The sequence below is a fragment of the Scophthalmus maximus genome, chromosome 15 (assembly GCF_022379125.1).
Source record: "Scophthalmus maximus strain ysfricsl-2021 chromosome 15, ASM2237912v1, whole genome shotgun sequence".
Taxonomy (NCBI): domain Eukaryota; kingdom Metazoa; phylum Chordata; class Actinopteri; order Pleuronectiformes; family Scophthalmidae; genus Scophthalmus; species Scophthalmus maximus.
In genome coordinates this window covers 17586112-17603971 of record NC_061529.1, presented here as the reverse complement: position 1 = coordinate 17603971, position 17860 = coordinate 17586112, and the positions used below count along the sequence as shown (strand labels likewise).

The following is a 17860-nucleotide window of genomic DNA, read 5'->3' as shown; positions in this document are numbered from 1 at the left end:
TATTGACCTCACTATATAAAGTTCCTTGAGACAATCTATGTTGTGATTTGGCACTATACAAATAAAATTGAATTGAATTGAATTAACAGACAGTATGTCAGCTCTAGAGATAGCGATTAATAAGTAATACTGATAACAGTGCTTAACGAGCCATAAAGGATTATGTTCCGTTATGAGAGTAGCAAGACAAACTAACACACGTACAAGATAGTAGATGTGTCTACTCTTTTACAGTCCAGTTGAAGGTTTTTATTCAACACTCTTGTCAATACTAACCAATGCCTGGAGCTCCAGCCTTGCAGCAGTAGTGCAGAAGGCTCATATCCGTCAGTCCGTCTCGGTCATTCACACCACAGCCTCGCTTTAGGATCTGTGCAAAGACAAGATTTGTAGTGTGCCACTAAGAACGACAGTGTCCCTGTGCGGAGACATTAAACAACAGGTGTGAGGGCGGAGGAGGCTCAGGAGAGACCTCCAGCTGCACCAGGGGAGTGATCATCACAGATTCCAAAGCTGCGACGAGAAGATTTCATCAGATGACTGGGACTGTTACAGATCATTTAAGTTGGTTTATGTTTTGTGTTGGAGTTTGGTTTTGAAAATAAAGTGTTGTCTATGAGTTGCTGTTTTTCTGGTGTGTGTTGGCTGACCAGATGCTTGTCACAATTGGCTATAAAGTGAAGTTCAGGGACACGAATGTGACAATGACAATAATACATGCATTTCTCAGTGGTAGCAGTTAAGTTAGAGAAAATTATTGGTTGCTTTTACCTTTTAGAAAAGTTCTTCCAGCAAAAAATGACTGCATTGAACCTACTTTTCTAGCTGAGTGGGAGTGGTTCAAAGGTGGGGTGGCGAGGCCCCCACACACAACAAAATAAATCTTAATTTTGTTCTAAACTACTACTAACTGGTGTTTTCAGGCATAGTATGGTTGTGATAATAAATGAAATGTTTATTTCTTACTGTATTTTGGAAAGTGAATTGTAAATGAGGAATGAGTATCAGAATCAGCTTTATTGGCCATGCATTTGTAAACATACAAGGAATATGATTCTGGTTTCCTGTGCTCTCACTGCACTACTGAATAGACCTAAGATAACAAAAACGAGGATGACAGAGCTGAACAAGATGAACATAAACATTTAAGTACTATATATATAGTAGTTGCTCAGATACTGATGATACACATTGCACTCTGCACCATTGCACTACTGTCTACATACAACCTTATTTTGCTTCTTTTTATGCATATATGTATATACATATTCTTTCTATATATAAATATTATTTTTCTATATATTTTTATATCTGTACATAGTACCTACATGATTATGTCCATCTTGTTCAGATATGTCATCTTTGTATATATTTATATTATATATCATAAATAAAAGGAAATATCACCTCATTGCCGATGAGGTGGATATTCTTCTGGACCTGGGGCACCCACTGCCTGAGGACAGCGAACAGCTCTGGTATTGTGGTGCTGGGATCCAGAAGAACTTCCCTGCACTGCAGCTCATTGGGGTCAAAGAAGGAGAACTCTGGATGTGGCAGGAGAGACAAAACCAACAGACATACATAATTACCTTAACGCAATCCACCTTCACTAGAAATATCACCTTCATGCTTCATGAAACCCTTCTGTACAGACATACGTTAACTTGTAACAAACTGCTCAGGTCAGTCAAATGATATCCAAAATTGGGAAATACCCTCTGTGCCTGCAGAGGCTAATGAAATCAGAACCTGACTGAGGATGAAAACAAGTTAACTTGGCCTACTTCCTACTACTGTGTGCAAGTTCCACTCAGGATCATCATTATTTCATACATGACTATTACTGCTTGCATATTGATTAGTCCCACCGAGTGCTGCACTGATCGAATTATCAACCATCAGAACTCAATGATAAGGGGTTTAATATGTCACTAGCTAATTATTACCTCAGCTACGCGATAAAAAATGCTTTGGAAATGTTTTCATATACCAGTCTAAGCATGTGATTGCACTTCTGTATTGTGTGCGTTAATTCTAAAATGCCACACACTTCCCTGGGTGTAAGTGCTCAATGTGTGTATCGGTACGGATCCTCACCGTATTCACTGGGCATGGGTGCAGAGGCCACCTGGTGGATAACAGGCCGCTGGGAAGAGAGTCTGGTGTTGCAGCCCAGCACTGTGTCCCCCTCGACAGGCTCTGAAACATCCTCCTTTGTCATCACCCCCTCAGGGCCTGGAGCTGCAACAATATTAGAAGACCTATTCTGAGAACACAAGTGGGACTAATTTCAACGAGGCAATGAGAACCCCTCTTTTGTGAGGAGACATAACTACATTGACTTTTTGCTAAAACGGTGAGTATTTCTCCTCAAGTGGACTTGACTGTACTGTATGCTACTCAGAAAACTGCATCTGACTAAATCTCAAAGTGACAATAAGTATCTTATATCACGACACCTAACCATTATATTGTTTACATAATTATTCTTACCTTTTTTTATTTTATCATTATTATTCCCACTCACGTTTTTTCAATCAAAAGGAGTTTGAAGTGGAACAATGACTGACTCCTTTACAAATACACTGATTTCACAAGTTGATATTACAGTATCACAGCTTCTGATTCCGTAGGACAAATGCAATACTAAAAATTGCAACTCCTTTTCAATATTACATGACATTAAGACAAAGCTGCTTAAAGAAGATCTTGAAACAAAGATGGGCTTGTGGTGAACAAATGCCTAACTACTTGAAATACAGACATTGTAAAAGGAAATCAGGAGGCAGGGGGAAAAGGATCAAACTTAACCAGAACATACACACATTCACACAGTGATGTCAGTTGTCAACTTGCATAGAATTAGATTAATTTTCTTGGAGACTTAGCCGAACTTTAACTTTTCCCAGCCCCGCCCAATTGACTGTTTTTTAGCCTGAAATCTGTTTGAAAACTTTTAGCCTTTTTCAGAAAAGCACATATACCCAGGCCTGAAAATGCAACACTGAACCTAAAATCTTTCCAACCAAAACACTCACTGTCATCTTCTTCTTTATCCTCTTTCGTGTTGATCTCCATGAGAGCTCAACAGTCAGTCAAGTCAAGAGACACAGACTGGGTCCAGCAGAAAGTCTATCCAAGCTGTTTCCCACAATAACTGCCAAGCACATAGAATATCCCCTCCTCAAACTCCAATAACACACCCCCTCTGTAGTTAGGCCCTGTTGATCCTGCTTGGTTTTATTTTGTGCCACCATAGGTGGAAGAAATCCTGCGCCTACACTGCCTCTGACTGGAATAGGTACAGCCATGAAGAGTGACGATTTGTCAGGGTCAGGGAAAAAGATCAGTGTAAGTCAATCAGAGGCAGGGACGGGGTGGGTCCTCTTCCACCTGTGGTGGGGAAAAAATAATGCATTGATCCCCTGACTCGTGGGTCCAGTGGCTATTTACAGTCTGGACTCTTTCAACAGACAGTGTTATCACTTCTGACTCTCTCCAGCTGGAGTGTCACTCTCACTTTCCAGCCATGTGCAACGCTGACCCCACTGCCACCTCTTCTGACTAGTCAACCATTAAGACTGACAATGCAGAGAATGTGGCTGTAGGGTGACAGTGCAAACAAACACAGCATAAAAGGGCAGCAGAGTGGTGGATGTTGTGACTAGGACGAGTGCCCTTCACCATAAAGGCAAGTGTCCAACTCCCCTTGACAGCAAGCATCCACTCTGCTGAAGCACCAATAAGCAAGACACTAGCTGCAGTCAAATACTCTTTTCAGCTTAGGAAGGTTCCTAACTTGGTGAACTGAACCAGTGGCAGCCATGATAAGAGCTGGTGAATTTTTGTAAATGCTGACACATTTTAAATATCGAAACAACGGCATCTATTTTATGCAGAATGTGAGAAACCCTTGACTGATTGGCTGAGTTCCAAATCCATAAATACAGATTCTTTATATTTCAAATGTGTCCAGTTGGGAGTAAGGTTGAGGAACAAGCATATTGATAATATCATAATCATAATAAAATGCATTTATAAATGTTGTTTCACCAAGTCCCCAAGGGATACACACATAGACAAATTGAGGAATGCACTGAAATTATATTTTCTCTCTTGACAAATGCATAAAAGGTAAAAAGAGCCCATGGCAAGAAACTCTACATACTCATGTCTGAATATATATTGACTCTGGCCCCCTCGGAATTCCTCATCTATTTTTTATTATTATTTTAATGCCCCAATTTTCTCCACTTGTATTTTCCTTTCATGTTATTATATTTCTTTCAACATTTCAGTCCAGTTTGTCTTTTTTATTTTCAACAATATCCATTTTGTTATTACATCCTATGAATAATTGAAGGTTATTTTGTTTTTGAACTGAAAACATAATTTTCTAAGTAGGTGTGCTTGTTTTTGGACAGTAAAACCTCACTTGAACTGAAGACCTACAGCCTTTAGATTTTCACTGTACTCATCTTCCATGTTTCTAGTGTAAGCACAGTCTGATTCCCTTGTTGTCTTTTACCAAGTGCTCATGAATTGTCATTCACATCATTCCTTGACTACATGACGTTTTCCATCAGGGGCAAGGAACAGGGGTAGGGAAGGGACGTTATTCTGACTCATTTAGTGCAGTTAACGATTCCCTACCAGCTCCAGGAGGAGAAAGGTTCTATTCAAGTGTCCCTGCAAGCCATGACAGTGAGACAGAGAGCCTGCGTGAATAACACCAAGACCCTGACAATGAGGAAGCTAGATAGAATTCAGGCATTATTAATTTTATTACTTATTCCTCTGCTGTGAGGAATAAAGAATGCGAATGAAAAAAAAGCTCTTTGCACTTTCCACTTCATATGCGACAAGGATGTATGTTTGAATCAAGGTCTAACAAATCTAACTAAAAAACAAAACTCTTAAGCTGAATTTTTATTTTATCCCGAATTCAATTTGACGGTGTTCAGGGTGTGAGTGAGGCGAAATTATCTATTTTCAGGTATATGCCTGTAAAGGCTAAACTTAGTGGTATGAGGAATAGCTAACAGCAGCACTTCTCATGAATCCATAATAAACCAATGCAACAAAGTTTCAACTGAAATCTAGGGTAATTTCCTAACAATTAAAATGTCTTTTAAGATAATCAGGCACTAATAGCTCATGTCAAAACCAAGCCTTACACTGAATCTCACATGGAAAGCATTAATGCAACACCACATACAGCTGCACAAGCACCGAGCAGGTGTCTTACAGTTACCATTACAGCACAGGAGACTGCTGCTGGATATCAGACAGAACACACGCACCGCATTTCTAATGACTGATATAATCCCTTCAACAGAGGCTTCTAATTTCAGTCAGCAACAACTTCCATGCCGAGATGAGAGTGGGACGACAAATTCCCGGTGCTTCTCCGAGGCCGGCGACTGGCCATCTCGAGATCAGGGCTTTGCAGTGTGACTTGGGACAGTGTCCCACTTTAGCAATAAGCCTCTTGTTTGTCTGACCGGTGACGCAATCCTGCTCCCACCCTCAGGGCTACTGCAGAGACAATACAGTGACATGCCTGAGGACAATGTTGGCACCCACTGCTTTACTGCGACTCACTCCAGACATGGGAAACTTGCCTGTTTTTTTTTTAGTAACCATGCATGTTATTCATTCATTAAATGAATAGCATGCAGAGTTATTGAATCAAGCTCTGATTAAAAACACTATCTCGACCAACACTTTGAACTGGCCTTTTTCTTTTCCCCACACATGCCACGTTGACATCAATCAGTAGGTCAACACAGGTGTTACTCGTCACATTAATGACGTCGCTTCATTAGCAACACCTGTGTTTACCTTCTCGTTCCCGTCGCTATGGCTGACTTGAAAAAAGGGTTCTAGTAGACTATCACATTCACTATTTCACTCAGTTTGGTGACATGTCATCTCCCCAGCGGCGCCCCTCAGCCCTGAGGAGAGAGGTCTCCGTCAGGCCGACCAATGTCAACACCTGTTCGTTTGCAGACTCGCGACGCTCACAGGTTCACTTCACACAGCCACATGCACATCGCACCGCAGACACGGAGCTGTGCACAACGTGTCAAACGTGCAGCCAGTCACGGCTCAGCCCGGCTAGCGGCTGCATCAGCCCGGTCTCGGAGCTAGCGCTGCAGCCGAGGCGGTGAACTCCCCCCCCCAGCGGAGACCACTCCCTCCTCCCGGAGACAAGTTCGCTCGTCGCGGGTCTCGTCACTTAACCGGTTGAGTGCCTCGTTTGAAACACCTGCTGTTAACGCAACTGTTACTTGAGCCAGGTAGCCGACAGGAAACTGTTAGCGGGCTAGCTAATGTGTTCAAAAGCCGGCTCTAGCTAAGTGACAGATAACCGACCACACATGCATTCGTGGCCCGACGACTGGCATCGATGAGCACTGAGCTGCCTCTGTTTGTTATTCTCATGAATTGACGAAGCGCCCCACTCACATTAGCGCCTGTTTTAATTTGATCGAGCACAAATATTGGCCCAAACCCTCCAGCTGTTTAAAATACACTTTTACGACTGGTGTGAGGATATACACGTCACGTCAGGTCGCCAACAGCATGTTCAAATAAATATCAACGTTACCTTGACCTTGCTGCTCGTTTCAGACCGCTCATGAGGAATATGATTAGGAGACAAGCAGCGGAATTCATTTCCGTCAAAGGAATGTGTGTGGTGCATCGCCCGAGTTTATCCGGTTTACAGCATTCGGGTTTCAGAATAAAGGCGTTCATTGTGCAGTTCCGGTCTTCAAAATAAATGTGTTAAAAGTAAAATAAATAAATCTTTGTCAGATAAAATAAGCATGTCAGTTTGAGTAGCATAATATAATTTTCATAAAATAACACTCATTGGATGTTATTTTGATATTCTAAACACTATAATATCTAAATATAAAAAATGCACATTGTTTTTTAATTATAAGGTACATTTGGTTAGTTCGATCTAATTCACCATTACCCTCAGACAACTCCTCTGTTTCACCCAGTATGATTGAGACACTCAATTGCTTTGCTGATACCAGCATATGCACCCAAACAAAGAACGATAGTGAAATGTCACGTCTGGAAGTAAAGCAAGGTGGAGCAGTGTTAGACTGTAGATGTGAGCAATTTTAGGCCAAACAACCCCCTTTATCATTTACTGCCACAGTCTTTCCATCCGGCAGATAGTAATTTCCAGGGGGCAGCATGGAAAACATGTGGGATGCTCCACACCTTCCTTGGATGAGCATTGAGATAGGCCACGTTAAGAGCAGCTTCACTTATGGATGCTGGTGTTCATTGGACCTGAAGAGCCCGCAGCACTTGTGGCTGCTTCTGTCTCAGCCCTTGCTCTTTGCAGGTTTACACTGACTCATGTTCAAGCAGCTATTTATTCTTCCCGCCAGCACCTGTCACTGCTCTTTTGAGTTATCCTGTGCAGGAGTATATCATATGTGTCAATAGTCAACAGAGCAAAGAGCGTGCTGATGCTGATAACAAATCTTCTCAGATTTAGAACTCTGTAGACATTAGGGCCAAAAATAAGACCCAGCAAGCACAATATGTACTCAACAATTCAGTGATCAGCACTGGTCGCAGTTTAAATCAAAGAAAAATGCTCAAACCTTTGCTTCAATGTGCAGTGCAGTTAGTAAAGCAGTGGATTTTTGTCTTGATTTGGAGTTTATCTGGACGATAGACCCCCCAAAAAATCAGTTCCTCCCTGGCTGCACATTTTATTGTGAAAGTGCTGTTGTCAGCTGGTGAGGACGGTGTGAACCGTGATTGTCCGGTCGCCGTTTCCATGGAAACGTAAACAGAACGACTGGCACTGATTGTCATTCCTCCCACTGGCGCACGAACCGCGGGTTGTTTTCACTCTTTCATGCGCAATTCCGGCCTTTTTTGTTCCTTCGAACGAATCGGGCAGACGTATACAAGTACCAATGGACCTGAACGATGTCCGACGTGCGTCCTCTGCGGGATACCGCTTACCGGAACGATCCGATGGAGCCAGGCCGACAACAGCCCAGCCTCCTGCAGACAGGACGCGGCGCGCCGGAGGAGGAGACGCGGAGCAGAATCCAGACAGAGGTGATCCGGTGAACCAGGACCAGCGGTGGAGGGAGTCGGTGTGGAGGGAGAGGAGAGCTATAAGGGAATGGTGGGTATGGTCTTTGACTTTAGGAGATCTAGACCGTCGAAATGAGATTACAAGGCTTTACTGTAACACAGGTTTATGGTTACAAACTAAAATGATGTCCACTTAAAGCAGATCACATGAGTTTATAGAGTCACTGTTTTAGACTTGGCCTAACGAGTACATTGTGGTCCACAGGGAGAAGAACTGGAACTTTCTCAGGAACTATGATCAGATGGTAAGAAACATGTGTGGTGTTCATTTTGAACAACAGAGACCGAGAAAGGACAGAAATTGTCTTTGTGTATTTATCATAGCTTCTTGCAGAAGGATCGAAGCCAACATGTAGCAGGTAGAGTCTGCATAAGGAATCGATGCTGGGAGCGTCTTCATTGTACATGAGAGACAAAGAGACGATGTTACAGTCGTCTGGACAATAGTTACGTTGTGGAGATGAGTTAAAAACGTCTGTCCGGACCCTTGGGCTATCCCTCCCATTAGTACATATAGAGGAAGCACTCTTATCTCAGTTCATCTGCAGTTTAGGAGTTTTACGGTCATGTACATTAGTGATATCTTTGTATTAGATAAAGTAGTGTGTGTGTGTGTGTGTGTGTGTGTGTGTAAACAGTTCAAGAGTTCATTCAACCCTCAGAGAGTGAGAGAAGAGTGTTGTAAGGGTTAATAAAACTTGATACTGGGTTATATAAATCAGATGGTATTTTTTACCACTACAAAATGTTGCTGAGATATTCAATGCTCAAACTCTGAATACCTTGGAATTAATATGCAAAAATAATTGTAAAGTGTTTCAGCTTGACAGTCACAATATAACACTATAGAAAGTTCAGTGCAAACATAGTGAAATATTTGCAGATTCTTGTCCTTATTCTTCTCATTATTCCTAATGACATGGATGGGATGCTCAACACTGAGCACGAGAATCTTTTGAATGAGTGAATTTATCATGCAGCCTTGCAGCATCAGACTGTGGTTTGACCCCCGTCTGTCTGCAGGGACAACTGAAGTCAGAGGAGCCTTTACCCAGCTACGTGTCGCTCTTCTCTGAGCGCGTGCCCAACACCACCAACCACGTGTTTGGCAGCAGGCTGTCCACTCCACTGGGGAGTGAACTGGTCAGACTGGACAGGCTGTTGCTCTGGTCTGGAAGCCATCACAAGCGCAAGCAGGATCCAGAGGTGCTGCCCTGCTAGACCGCTCTGCAGACAAGTCACTTCACCTCACACACAGACCTCCGAACATCAGGTGTCTTCTTTTCTCCCTGCAAACTCTGGTAATATATGGTTCAACAGTCGCCTAGGCTGAGCCGAGGTGACCTTACATTAAATGTTGTGGGGATTTTGTTTAAAGTAAAACAGACATCTATAGAAGTCTAATTTGCTGTCCTAAATCTGCTAATTTTCTGTGATTCATTGATCATATCTTAGTTTATAACCAGAATCTGTTTTACATATAGGTGTGTGGGATTTTTATTTTGGCCAGAAATGTAACAACGAAGGAGAGCAAAACTTTTTGCCCTCACCAAAGGTTTTCACTCACCAAATAAAGACAGGTGAAAAGAGAAGACGTTGGCAGATCAGATTCACGTCATCTGAGCTCTATCAAGTATTTAATCAGAAACTTGATAATCTAACAAGATACCTGATCAAATTTGGATGAGTGAAGGATGTATCACCACTACGTGTCTGTGTCGTGTGCTCAAAAAAGCAGGGACTCGCAAGAAACAAGCAAAAACAGAACAAATCATGAAGCTTAAAAGCATGTAGGTGGATTTAGAGCTCTAAAAAAGGAACAAAAACAACATATCACATAGTTTAATAACAACTATATCATAACAATTTACCATAAGAATTCTGTTTCTTAGCCTACTGATGCAATAATATTTTCATTTTGCTGTTAAATTGGTTTTATTCATTTTGTTTTAATAGGGGATTTTTTTAGGATGTTTACCAGGACCTAAGCCATTGTTCCATGGTGGAGCCATGGATCTTTTTTTATTGTCATGTTGATGAAGCTTATCCATCTGCCCTCTATTGGACTGCAGCATATATCAGATTTTTATACCGTTGTAGCTGTGCTAAAAAGGAAACGGCCATTCTGCATGTTGTTGTAAATCACTGACCCTTTGTCTAAATTGGAACAAAAATGTTGGTGCCCAGCAAACTTTAAACAGTGATCCTCAGGAGATCGAATGCTCTGCATGATTCTGCATTACTATTCTACATTATAATCAAAGTCAACATCTCGTTGGAATAAAGATGGTTTTTTTTTAAAGTCTGTGTGTGCTGGATGGATTTTGTTAGTACTAATACATAAAACCCAAAGTTTGATGAGTGCAGCAGATAATACCGTTTCGGCAATGTTGAATGAAGGACAGGAAGAAGAGAGCAGCAGCACTTTTTGAAAAAAAGATCATTTTGAAATGTTCCGGTCTGAACGTGTGAAGACAACGAGCCAATCAGCGCCATGAATCACTTTTCAGTAGATGTATGCGGAAGTGAAAATGGATGCCGGCTGACAGGAAGCAGCATAACCAAAGAAATTCAAAGAAGCTTGTCTTCAAAATAAAGATATATCTATTTGTCTTTCTATCTATCTAGCTGTCTATCTAGTAAGCTAGCTTTGTATCTATCGACAGATAGATTAATGCATTCGATTCATCCAGTCGTTCCATTTTCCAAAAACAACTTTGCACTATCACCAAGCATGCTTAAACTAATGATTTTATTTTGACAACGTAAAACCGGAAGTGGTTTCTAAACCTTCCTGCCTTGATTGTGTTGACAGCTCAGCAGCAGCATCTGTAGCGGCGGCGGCGGCAGCGTCTAGCTATAGTAGTTGTGGCGAAGTTCCCTGAGTAAAGTCCAGGTGTTTGGCAGCCGTCGCCTCCAGAGGATGGAGCCGGACACGTTGTTGCACGCGGCCAACGTGAGCACGCTGTTCGTGTGCATGGTGCTGAAGTTCCCGCAGATCTTCTTGCTGATCCGAGCGAAGTCATCGGGCGGAGTGAGCCTGAACAGTCTTCTCCTCGAGCTGACCGGGTACGATGGAGGGAGGGAGGGAGGCGGGGGAGTGGGGGTAAAGTTGGTAGTCACAAGAGAATATCAATATGAGTCACTTGTACTTGTCTTCCTGTTCCGCAGCGGCGGCATCCCTCGTGTCCCAGTGTGTGGGGGAACCACGCCTCCAGACTCCGTTTGAAAATGTGTCAAATGTATTGTTTCCTTTCTGGTTATAGGGGCGTGCATCTTCTCTGACGTGACGTCGGACCGCTTCTGAATCCCTGATACCCGAGGGTGAATTCTGCATAAAATCTGAGTTAATTCAACAAAACGTTAAAAGTTTTTTATTTCTTCCACCCTCTTGCCTGCCAGAGGAAATGCTCATGCACATCCTCCCATCTCTTTCAGCTATTTATTTATTTATAGATTAAGTGTTAAATGGGACACGAGGAGATTAAATAGATTCAAATAAAATAATAATCCCACTGGGACACTGCTTGTCAGAAAACAAATGTGTTTTATTTGTATTAATCTGAGGATTTAGGGTGTTCTAACATCTGTATGAACCAGCTGTGCAGGCTGATGTCGAATCACTGCAGATGACTGAGGAGGAAGTGTGGTCAGGCATTAACTGTGTATGGATCCACTGTTGTGTAGCGTTGACTCGGATGATTTGTGGTGCGGGACTGAGCATCTTTTTGTCTGTGCGGCTGTATTCTCTCTCCCTCTCTCTCTCCTCTTGGTGCCTGGCAGTAGCTGCACTGACCTAAGCGCCTCCACCATGTCGGTGAGCGAAAGCCTGCTGTCATCGTTGCATGCGAGAGTGAAATAGCCTTAAAGCTGCACCGGGGCCAGATGTTTATGCAGTAATACATTTGGTTTGTGAATCGTAATCACAAAGCGTGGCTTCACTCCTTTAAGAAACAAAAAACAAAAACATCTTCGCTGGTTAAACAAACATCCACCCTTGTCATCCCTAATGGATCTCTGGTGTAAGACATCGATTTACAGCGATTGACCACGTCTTGATGGGTGCAGTAAATCACGTGTAATTGCTCCATACAGATTAAAAGCCTAGATGAAATCAGCGGACGGCCCAGTTTTGTGATTGACGCCCTCTTGACTGTGAAATGATTCCACCAGAGATTTCCAGCAAAGAAAACTGTTCAAACCTGAATCTGAAAATGGCAAAATGCCACCACAGACTGTGCCTCTGGTTATGTGGCAGGTCCTCGCACTGATGAAGCCCCTTGATAAAATTCATACTTTACTCAACGATCCCTATCAGTGTAAAAATTCAAATCCGTCTCCTCAGCTGGCATCAGTGAGAGAGACCTTTTGACTGCGTCAGGTAGAAGAACGCGCTCCGTGCACTTCACGGACACTGGCCTTCAGGAATCAGGGATATTGTCAAAAAGCCACTTCTAGCAGCAGTTTTACACGGTGGGGTATTTGCCTCGTGCAGCTTTCTCTCCTGAATATCACTTGCAATTGTTTACCATCATGGCAACTTCACCTCGGCCCGGCCGTCGCCTTGCCTGCTCATAGAAACACACACACGAACACACACACACACACGCACACGCACACACACACGCACACACACACTCACTCACACTCACAGCAACAGCCCATCAGCACACAGATCCAGCTGCACGTCAGCTTAGTAAACAGGATCTTCAGCTGTGGAGTCACTGACATTCTTTTGGTGAAGACTGACATGAATCAGTTCAGGCGGAAGAAGAACACCTTGAGTCAGTTACGTCATTTCCATGAAGGAGTAAAATGAACATTGCTGCTGCTTGGTGATTATTCAGTGTATCAGTGAGTCATGTCGCCTGAGCTCCGGCAGTGAAAATCCTACTCACTACATCACTTAAGCATCCATTACATTACATGCAGGTTTTGGTGCGTGGCTCCAGTGTTTTCACCTGAATCATCCATGTGCTTCACAGGTTCATTGTCTTTGTGACATACCAGATGTACTATGACTACCCTCCTCCGACGTACCTGGAATATCCAATCCTCATTGCTCAAGGTGAGTTGTTTCTTAGTCGTCACGTGTTTACATATTGTGAAGTTATGATTTTGCAAGAAAATGCTTTTTTTCCTCTTCTCCATAGTAAGTCATGTTAGTATATACATGTAAGTATATATATATATATATATATATATATATATATATATATACACAGAAGTGGTAATGAGTAGCTGCTGGCTCCCAGTATTTTGTCCCATCCTCTCTGCCAGAGCCAAAATCTTTCCTCCTCCGCTTCCTCAGAGAGCTCCCTGATGGCTTTGTATACCTCCTTGCCCCTCAGCCCTAGGTCATTGAGTAGTTCAATTACCCACAATGCCTCTGGAGCCACATGCCTGTGCAGCCGAGTCCACATACCGCACATAACAAAACATCTACTGCACCTTACTGCGCAACAGAGCTCGACCTCCAGAGACATTTATGAGATCCAGGAGTCAGATATCATGTCTTCCAAAGCAAATTTCCGTTTGGAAGAATAGAAATATTGGCTCTTGAGCGAGTTAATGAGACAGCGAGAACATTTATCAGTGCCCCCTGAAAATAAAAGTCGAACCCAGTCCTGCGGCACACGCAGCCCGAAGATCATTTGCAAGTTGTTCGGCGCGTTGTTCTAACTTCTGATCCGTCTCGTGTCCTCAGATGTCGTCCTCCTGCTCCTCATTCTTCACTACGACGGCAACCTGCGGCAGAGCCTCTTCTACGCCGCGGTGTATCCTTCCACTGCACTGTTTAACTTCCTAAATAAGTGTTCACTCACAGCGCTGCAGAAAAACCAATGACCCAGTGGCCTTTGCTGATTCGTACGACGTCACGTGCTATTGCCTTAACATAATGTCTCCAGGTTTGTCGGCGGCTGGAGGCTCCTCACCGTGGAGAAGTGGATCATAGATTTGGCGATGGTGAGGAATCGTCCTAACATCAATCATAAGTCAGTATGTTGGGAGAGTAAGCAGAGGCACTGCGTGTTATCAGTTAGGAGTAATGAGGTGGAGATCTGAACAGAAAGGTATCCAGACAGCACTGCACATTGGTGTCTCTCAGGAGAGACACCCAGACCCTCTAAATGCCAAGTAGTCCTGTTGGTTAATGAGATGAAGGAGTCTGGAGGCGTTTCTCACAAATAAGTGAGAGCAGTGATCCCGCAACAGTTGTTATTTTCAGAAGCGACAAACAGCACGCTCAACTAAACTGGCCATGATTCATTGAAAGGTTCAGTGTGCAGGATTTTATGAGGATCTATCAGCAGACATGGAGTAATAGTCATGATGATGTTTTCAATAGTTTATTATCACCTCTTATAGGAAGTTGATACGACCTGAAACGTTGTGTTCAGGAGCAGGTCCTCTTCAGTGGCGTCTGACATGTTTCTACCATAGACTTTGTATAAAAATGACGGGATGTAGTCACCAGGTCAGGAAAGTGAAGCCAATGTGGAAGTGCCTGAAGCCTGCATTCTCTCAAATGACCAGCGGAGGGTGACTCCACTGGTTGCAACACAAAGTCTGTTTCTATAGAAGTCTGTGAGAAAATGACCAAACTTCTCACTTGATATATAACGTCAGTAAATATTTTATTCTCTCAATCTCTAGTTTCAAGTTTTATTCAATACAGCATGATGTTCATTTTGTAAATGATGGTCTCATTTAGAGTCAAATAGACGATAGAGCACTGGATACATTGGAGCGTGGCTACAGCTCGATTGACAGCTGGTACTGTCCAATGGGTGCAGGTCGCAGGTGTGATGGACATGCAGTGGATACAATCTCAGTCAGACTCCAGGCCCGTTGCTCCTCCTCCTCCTCCTCCTTCAAAAAAAAAAAACCGAGATGACGTTGATGAAAGTGCTAAACTCCAGGCTTTAAAACAGCAGTTCACAAACCAGTGGATGACGTCATGGTGGGCTGCCACTTGGTTGATACTGTCGCCCAGAATGGAAAAAAACCAAACTCTGGTGGCCTAGTGAGGGCCTTTCATGTTTTTATGTCACCTGGAGGCCACCGTAGGTTCTCCTGTACTCTTGGAAGAGGAGGAGTGAGGCGAAGGGGATGTGGAGTTGCACTAAATCCTTCACACTGAACCTGTTGAACAATGTACAGACGTGATCTGCACTCGAGCGTCGCTCCCGAGTCGTGTCCAGCCTGACCTCCGCTCTCTCCCCAGAGCCTGTGCACGCTCATCAGTGCAACCAGTAAGTTTGCCCAGCTGCAGTGCCTGTGGAGGACCAAGGACGCCGGGCAGGTTAGCGCCCTCTCCTGGGGAATGGCCACCTACACGTGCATGGGTGAGTGTACGGGACATTTAAAAACCTTCAAGTTCTCAGCACTTCTACCTTTTCTTCTTTCCATTCCCTCACTGTCCTGCTCTGCAGAGTTTGTTTTTGTATTACCATGAAGCTTTTCTATAGTTATTGCTGCTGCAATCTTTGATTTCCTGTCCAGTATTGATGCATTAGAAGAGGAACAATTGTCATGTTTGTGCAAATGTTCTTTAAACCTGCCACACGAGCAGCAACGAGCTGTAAACACAGTCGCTTTTAAGTTGATATGGTGAATTTGTTGGCCACTGCAGCAGCATGACATTGACCAGCTATCTGGATATCTAACTGTCCAATATATGGTTATTTAAGCTGGGGTTTGCAGCTCCAGAGGAAGTATCAGGCTCTTTGGCTGCTAAACCTTCCACCAGCTGATCACCAGCTAGTCGCAGACGTTATCTTCTGTTTGATTGACAGGTGGCACACAGTGGTGTTCTAGAGCTTCAGCTCTATAAATAGATAATAATGATCTCAAAAAGGAGTAAACCAAAAGTAAAAACCAACTGCAGAGCAGGGTTGGTAATCCTCCCTGAGCCCAGACTCCTTCCACATGTTCACATTCTCATTCGACCCATTATTTAAAAAATATATTCATTATTGCAGCTCTAAATTTTAATCTAATGCCAAGGAATTTAATCATTCGGCAAGTGTGGACATTATAAGGTGACTGAAACCCGTGAAGATAATAAAAAAGTCATGAAACGCCTTACAGGAGTGCTTTATCAATTTATGACTTTTCCCCCCTCTTCTCCCTGAAGTATTATTGCTGTAATGTTCATGAATATGTATTATACTATTTACTCTGCTGCTAATTTAATAAAATTAGCAATTCAACACTTCATTAATAAAATATTAGACGCCCTCTTGGATAATTAGGAAGTCGTTAACACGACTGCCTCTTTTGTTTCAGCGCGGGTCTACACCACCACTGTGACGACTGGAGACACGCTGGGTAAGAGACGGACTGAATCGCAAATGACTGTGGGATCCGTCGCATCCCAGATGATCATTTTCTAATGGTCTCTTGAACATTTCAGAGAGAGCTTGTTAAAAAAAAAAAAAGATTTGTTCTCTTAATAACTATCATCATAATTCTACGAGTTAAGGATTTGTTTCCATTTCGGAGTTCTGGTGTTTTCCCGTGATGAAACCTGGTGAGGTGGCAGGAGTGACATTTTATCAGGAGGTACAGTAGCTTCTGGAAGCTCAGTCTGTCTCCTGAGGTAAATTATGTTGTGGACAATTGTTTATTTGGGAGGAGGTTTCCATATTTTGAGGCAGTGGCAGATTCAAGCAGGCTTACTCATTCACTTGTATTTGTACTAGAAAAATATCCAAGAAAAAATATATATATTTGATAGAAAGTATTCTACAGGTGTGCAACTCTCATTGTATGCATTCACATGCTTATTTGCAGATGAGCAAATTTTGTCGATGACTTGTGTTTTGCACAATATGTACTGCAAAAATGTCAGCATATGACTTTCATAATTTGTGACTCATACAATAGGATTTGTGAACCTGTGATTAAGTATTTGAGGTGTAACTAGTTTTGTTTGTGGGAGGGGGATATCTACAAGTTTGCAAGTCCTAAAGCATTTTTCTACAACTACAAATTAACTGATACACACGTGACTCTTTTCTACAACTACAAATTAGTTATGCACCAAATTTACCTCCATAAGAGTCAAGTATGAAATAGGACTGAATGGTCAATGGTTCCGTGTTACGCTCTTTATCGGAGGCAGACACATTCACCAGAGAAGCTGTAAAACTCACAGATCCTTCAGTAACTCTGCTGAAGAGTTCCCAGCGGCTCCATCATAACGCAACCTCTCCCCTTGTCCCAGTTCTGGTGCGGTTCGTCACCATGTCCCTGCTGAACCTGTGGGTGCTGCTCACCGTGCTCTACTACCAGAAACACAGCGGCCGCTCCAAGAAAGAAGACTGAGCTCCTCCAGCTGGACCCAGAGGCTGATGGGGAATATGTTCGTCCTCCGGAGTTTGCTCACGGTGACTTTGGACACAAAACTGATAACAGACGGGTAACAACGGTTATGTCAGATGCTTTTGTCTACTTACCCATGAAATGTGCTTTTTTAATTTTGTTTAACTTTAAACCCACACTTTTTTTTTTTTTTTAAACATTCCAATGACTATATATCTTCTGTTTAAAAAAAGTTATTTGATAGACCAGCACAAAGACAAGTATATCTGAGGTCTTCCTACTCAGGACAAAAAATACTTTTTTATAAATGTGACATTTATTTCTGAACTATTTTAATAAATCAAACATTTCAGTATTTTACATTGTGACCGTTCCTGTGTCG

The 17860-nt window shown here is 42.8% G+C and overlaps 3 protein-coding genes across 12 annotated transcripts in view; 2 read left to right on the top strand and 1 right to left on the bottom strand.

The window, feature by feature from the left end:
- The window catches only part of LOC118285982 (CAP-Gly domain-containing linker protein 4), a 51109-nt gene extending 44360 nt beyond the window's left edge, over positions 1-6749 (bottom strand). For 6 of the 10 annotated variants that reach the window (XR_007032181.1, XR_007032183.1, XR_007032184.1 and 3 more), the window contains exons 1-4: positions 3042-3184; positions 2101-2244; positions 1408-1547; positions 277-370 (exon numbers count right to left, since the gene is read on the bottom strand). Coding sequence is in view for 4 of the 10 variants with exons in the window: in XM_035610020.2 (XP_035465913.1) it covers positions 277-370; positions 1408-1547; positions 2101-2244; positions 3042-3081 (418 nt within the window). In the remaining 6 variants the exon portion in view is untranslated. Of the gene's footprint in view, positions 1-276; positions 371-1407; positions 1548-2100; positions 2245-3041; positions 3206-6616 lie in introns of those variants that run through there. The other 4 variants (XM_047337599.1, XM_035610018.2, XM_035610020.2 and 1 more) reach the window with 4 other exon arrangements.
- A 1054-nt stretch (positions 6750-7803) lies between these two features.
- Positions 7804-10450, top strand: c15h2orf50 (chromosome 15 C2orf50 homolog). The gene is made up of 3 exons (XM_035609991.2): positions 7804-8179; positions 8354-8393; positions 9172-10450. Exons 1-3 carry the CDS (start codon positions 7962-7964, stop codon positions 9367-9369), a joined length of 456 nt encoding a protein of 151 aa, XP_035465884.1. The 5' UTR covers positions 7804-7961; the 3' UTR covers positions 9370-10450.
- Positions 10451-10937: 487 nt separating this feature from the next.
- slc66a3 (solute carrier family 66 member 3) lies at positions 10938-17838 on the top strand. Its single transcript, XM_035609990.2, has 7 exons — positions 10938-11217; positions 13134-13216; positions 13856-13925; positions 14058-14115; positions 15377-15497; positions 16441-16482; positions 17381-17838. Exons 1-7 carry the CDS (start codon positions 11072-11074, stop codon positions 17479-17481), a joined length of 621 nt encoding a protein of 206 aa, XP_035465883.1. The 5' UTR covers positions 10938-11071; the 3' UTR covers positions 17482-17838.
- The last annotated feature ends 22 nt before the right edge of the window (positions 17839-17860 follow it).

Bases quoted from the DNA above. Each gene is read 5' to 3' on its own strand.
- c15h2orf50 (XM_035609991.2), top strand. From the start codon at position 7,962: ATGGACCTGAACGATGTCCGACGTGCGTCCTCTGCGGGATACCGCTTA. The intron at 8,180-8,353 runs GTGGGTATGGTC...TGTGGTCCACAG, and splicing joins AGGAGAGCTATAAGGGAATG to GGAGAAGAACTGGAACTTTC. The intron at 8,394-9,171 runs GTAAGAAACATG...GTCTGTCTGCAG, and splicing joins TCAGGAACTATGATCAGATG to GGACAACTGAAGTCAGAGGA.
- slc66a3 (XM_035609990.2), top strand. From the start codon at position 11,072: ATGGAGCCGGACACGTTGTTGCACGCGGCCAACGTGAGCACGCTGTTC. The intron at 11,218-13,133 runs GTACGATGGAGG...TGTGCTTCACAG, and splicing joins CTTCTCCTCGAGCTGACCGG to GTTCATTGTCTTTGTGACAT. The intron at 16,483-17,380 runs GTAAGAGACGGA...CCCTTGTCCCAG, and splicing joins GACGACTGGAGACACGCTGG to TTCTGGTGCGGTTCGTCACC.